The sequence below is a fragment of the Microchirus variegatus genome (assembly GCF_963457635.1).
Source record: "Microchirus variegatus genome assembly, chromosome: 10".
NCBI classification, from domain to species: domain Eukaryota; kingdom Metazoa; phylum Chordata; class Actinopteri; order Pleuronectiformes; family Soleidae; genus Microchirus; species Microchirus variegatus.
Window position 1 is genome coordinate 14719740 of NC_139811.1, and position 4963 is coordinate 14724702.

At 43.0% G+C, this 4963-nt stretch overlaps 1 protein-coding gene across 2 annotated transcripts; it reads left to right on the plus strand.

The window, feature by feature from the left end:
* Positions 1–590: 590 nt before the first annotated feature.
* cacng5b (calcium channel, voltage-dependent, gamma subunit 5b) lies at positions 591–4143 on the plus strand (the record flags this gene model as incomplete). Of its 2 annotated transcripts, none has more annotated exons than XM_083896719.1 (5): positions 591–790; positions 1824–1948; positions 2862–3002; positions 3104–3249; positions 3883–4143. In XM_083896719.1, 5 exons carry the CDS (start codon positions 591–593, stop codon positions 4141–4143), a joined length of 873 nt encoding a protein of 290 aa, XP_083752845.1. The 2 variants fall into 2 exon arrangements, with proteins under 2 accessions (XP_083752845.1, XP_083752846.1); XM_083896720.1 differs by having other exon boundaries at positions 591–786; positions 1862–1948.
* Positions 4144–4963: the final 820 nt, after the last annotated feature.

A 4963-nucleotide genomic window follows, 5' to 3' on the forward strand; every position in this document is an offset into this window, starting at 1 on the left:
ATTTCTCCCCCCCAACAACTTTAAATATGGAGAAGGAGATTACTTCCTGGTTATCCTGCCTATAAGTCTGTTTCTCCTCTACATCTTTTCCCTTTTCCTCAGTCGAGCTCAGAGAAAATCACACGCAAAATATGGTTGCCATGGCATCGGGACATTACATTTCCTCTAAAATTAACCATAAATACGTCTGGCCTGATCCTAACTCTGACCTTAGACTAACTTTTAAACATGTGTAAAACATTGATTTTATTGGGTTTCCATGATGCATTTGCACATGTAAACCTTGTTCTTGGTGTTCTACAGCAGCTGGGATCCAAACTGTTTTCTTCTTCTCCTTCTTTTGCACCTTATTCTCCCTCTCTTCCTCCTATCCAATGGTTGAACAGAGCCAGACAATGTGATACTTCCTTTTAATGCCTCTTTCTAATCACAATCTGTGTGTGTCAATCAAGACAATAGGGATATGTTTTTCTGCCATTATTCTAACATTATGGAATAGAAAGAATAACTAGGAAAGGTCCTCTCATTGTTCATGGGATCTTTTTCTCTTTTAACAACAGACCTCTGGAACCTTCCCTCCCACTGTCACCATGAGTGCGTGCAGCAGGAAGGCCCTGACTTTGCTCAGCAGTGTCTTCGCAATCAGCAGCTTGGGTCTGCTGGGAGTGGCAGTCAGCACCGACTACTGGTTGTACCTGGAAGAGGGCGTCATCGTGCCCCTGAACCAGAGCACTGACATCAAGACTTCACTGCACTCAGGCCTCTGGAGGGTCTGCTTCCTTGCGGGTCGGTAACAGGGCACATGACACATTTTTTTCTAAGATCTGGTGATTATTTCGTTTCGCTCATGCATATTTGAAATGTAAATTAGGATTGCGACACAGACGCTGGTGTGAAATGTTGAAGTGTTTGTGAAGGTTCTAAATGTGGCGGCGGCAGCAGCAGCAGCAGGGATCTGATGCTGTCACACTGATGTATCATCACTGCATCGGCCACATTTGACATTCACAGAGACTGACATTCACAATTACTACTTCATAGCATGTGTGTGTGCACACGCACTTATACTTGTCACCTTCCTGGCTTTAACCCTGTCAGGACCAGTCATCCTCATGAATACCAAAACCTGATCCTTTCTGAGAAAGTATAGAATTGAGGTTAAGATTAGGGTTAGTGTTAGGCATTCATGGTTAAGGTTAGGGATGTTGGATGGGCCTCCTATATCATACTACATTTTCAGAGAGAGCTTTGGGGGGCGGCTCTCATCATCCATAGCGACATCACCTTTGAACCCTCTGCTACTCTTTGTGATCCTACAGGTTGTTCACATTATTGTATCAGGTAAACATCAGAAGCAACCCTGTGGTCCTGACCTCGTTCTTTGCTCTCTCTGGAAACCAATAAAAAATATTTGACAAATAAAATAATAATTCATGGCTGTTGAACCATATCAGGAGTAAAAACATGACAACATGTTTCAGCCACCAACAGCCCAAGGATGCCCCGATGAAGGCCGCGATGGATGATTCCTGTTGATGTGATTCAGTGACCTTCATGGAATATTGAAGCTCATCACTCTTAACCTCATTTTTTTAAGTTTATGATTTTTGTTTTATTTAAACAGTTTTGTCTGTGTAATATACATTCAAACCCACCATATATTTCATAAAGCTGTTATACGTACAGATTCATCGCGTTGTGAACCTTTTTTTAGCATTTGGGACAAAGTCATTTTACCTCAGGACGGCGATGAAAGTGGAGTTTTCACTGTGCGATTTCTCCATTTCCCTCATGCGCCTTCATTTTTACTCGAAATGATGTTTTCTCATCTTGTCTCTAAATCTGTTATTGTCCTCTCAAGGTGAGGAGTCTGGCCGGTGTTTTACCATCGAGTACATCATGCCCATGAATGTCCAGCTGACGTCAGAGTCCACAGTAAACATGCTCAGTGAGTTACAACAGATTCGGGCTAAATTACAGCATTTTAGTCAAAACTCTTGTCATTTTAGTCATTCAGTAAGGTTGTGTTGACAATTGTACCAGAGAGAGAAGTCTCAGTCATCTGAGTTTCCTGCCTCTGCTCTGTGCCTCTCCAGAATACCTGTTCCCTCTTAACGAACAATGCAGCTCTAATATTGTAAGCTACACAATGATCAAGTATCTTATCTTTAGATTTTAAGGTTCACTTTGCATTACAGTAGCAAAAAAAAGTGTATAGTTGTTATGGTAACAACAGGGGCCCAAATGCAAGGGTTAGGGTTAGCGTCCATCAATGTACGAACAGGAAGCAATCAGGAGCAGGAGGCAGGTGAATGGAACAGGTGTCTTGGACCGGAGCAGTGGCAGATGATATACTAGAGACTTCTCAAGAAATCACACAGGAAAAAGGAACTGTCACACTCACTGAAAACACTGTCACCACGCTGTAGAAAGAGGACGATCCGGCGGTGAGTGGTTAGAAATCCAGTGGCTTTATGGCATGTGTCTGATTGTGGATATGAGTTTCACCTGGTGCTGCCTGCAAGAGAGAGTTAGCCACGCCCACACACAGAGCCAGTCATCACTTGTGATGACATTTAATGGATTTTCAAAATAAAAGTGTTTGTTTTGACATGGAACGATAAATAGTTTACAATTAAAAAAAAATGCATTCATGATCCAAAATGAATTTCTAGACAATAAAACTGACAGAATAATAATAATGACTTTATATTAAGTGGAGGGCCACTTAAAATTGCAACTTTTTAGCATCCTCATTGTTGTGCCTATTGTGAGTCATAATATGCAGCTTTGAAAAACGCAAAAAATACTACATGAAATGAAAAAGCAGCTTTCATTCCGCTCTTTCTCCCACTGTTCAGAGATGATCCGCTCAGCCACTCCGTTCCCTCTGGTCAGCCTTTTCTTCATGTTTATCGGTTTTGTCCTCAACAACATTGGGCACATTCGACCTCACCGCTCCATCCTGGCCTTTGTCTCTGGAATCTTCTTCATCCTCTCAGGTACACATATTATATTTATTTCTCCTGCTCTTGTTTCTAGTCTTGTTTTTTCTCTTTTAAACTCCCACCTTTTCCTTCCCCGTCTTCTCTCTGTGTCACAGGCCTGGCCCTGGTGGTGGGACTGGTGCTGTATATTTCCAGTATAAATGATGAAATGTTGAACAGGACTAAAAGCAGTGAGGCCTATTTGACCTACAAATACGGCTGGTCCTTCGCCTTCGCTGCCATTTCCTTCCTGCTCACCGAGGTGAGCGACAGACCATGAACACAAATGACGGCTGTCCACTACTGCTGTCATATCAAATCATTTTACCCAGTGTCTTTCATTGCTGTCACTACCAATTATTGGCAACCTTTATTGAGGGGGTCACATGGTGATGCAGTGGCATGTGATTCTGCTGCTCTCTTGTGGTGGCAGAGTGTAACCGCAGCACAATAGTTTATGAGCCAATGTCCATCCATCCATCCATTGTCTACCGCTTTATCCTGCACCAGAGGGTAACGGGGTGCAGCTGACATAGGACGATAGGCAGGGTACAACCAGTCCATCGCAGGGCCACATATAGAGACAAACAACCACTCCCTCTCACACCTACGGTCAATTTAGAGTGACCAATTCACCTAATCCCCAGATTGCATGTTTTTGGACAGTGGGAGGAAGCCGTAGAAAACCCCCACACACATGGTGAGAACATGCAAACTCCTTGCAGAAAGGCCCTTGTTCCAACCGGGGCTCGAAGGTGTTCCAACCCGGGCTCTTCTTGCTGCAAAGGTGGAGCACTAACCACTACACCAACCATGGGCCCTATGAGCAAACGTATTCTATTATATTCTTATGATGTCCAACTTTCCACCTCCCGCTTCCTCCTTCTGTGTATAGAGTGCAGGCGTCATGTCGGTGTACCTGTTCATGAAGCGCTACACAGCAGAGGAGATGTACCAGCCGCATCACCCCGGCTTCTACCGCCCTCGACTCAGCAACTGCTCCGACCACTCGGGCCAGTTCCTCCACCCGGAAACCTGGTCCCGTGGACGCAGTCCCTCAGACATCTCCAGCGAAGCGTCGCTCCAGATGAGCGTCAGCTACCCAACACTGCTCAAATGCCCTGACTATGACCTGGTCTCCTCTTCACCCTGCTGATGATGGAGGTCAGGGAGGAATCTAAAGGCAGAGTGAAGTGAAGACAGGGAGGAACAACACTTTTACTGAAGGACCAGTAACAAGATGTTTTAAAGGTCTTAAAAGGTTTCACTCTGAACTCTGTAGATGTTCTTTTTAACCATATCTAAATGGGTTTTGATGACATCCAGTATGTGGTCTTCACCTTCCAGTGCCTCGCAGGTGTTTCTATCGGTGAATAACTTTGCTTTCTTATTTTGCCTCCTCTCGTGCTTTGAACCTTTTTCACTGAGAAGATATATGGGGATGTACAATAGATTTGGGTCCAACTAGCACAGATATTGACATGGTGTTGTTCTTATGTTGTTGCAAAAGTATGTGCAAATGAACTGCAGAGGACTACAGATTGCACATCGCAATCGTAATGAACTTTTTGTTGATGACCAGATTGGCCTGAACGTATCATGTTGTAAATATGAAAACAGCAGATCATGTTCCCTGATTTAGAACCAGCATCTATTAAGTTTTCTTCTTTTTCTTTGCCCGGTGAACATGGAATCTGAGACAGACACACAGATAGTGGGTGCTGGTCAGGTGCTCAGACTGTCAAGTGTAATATAGTCAAATAAAGATTTTTTTTAAAAGCTTGATCAAGCTTATTATCATCTAAATGTACAGTTAAACCCTCAAACTATAAAATGCTTTGGGGAATGAATGTAAACCTAGAAAACCACACACAGTTGACAACACAATATAAATAAAATATAATAAAAGTCTCTTCAATAAATTAATGAATACTTAACATTAGCAAATGAATTACTTATAACTGTCTGATTAAAAT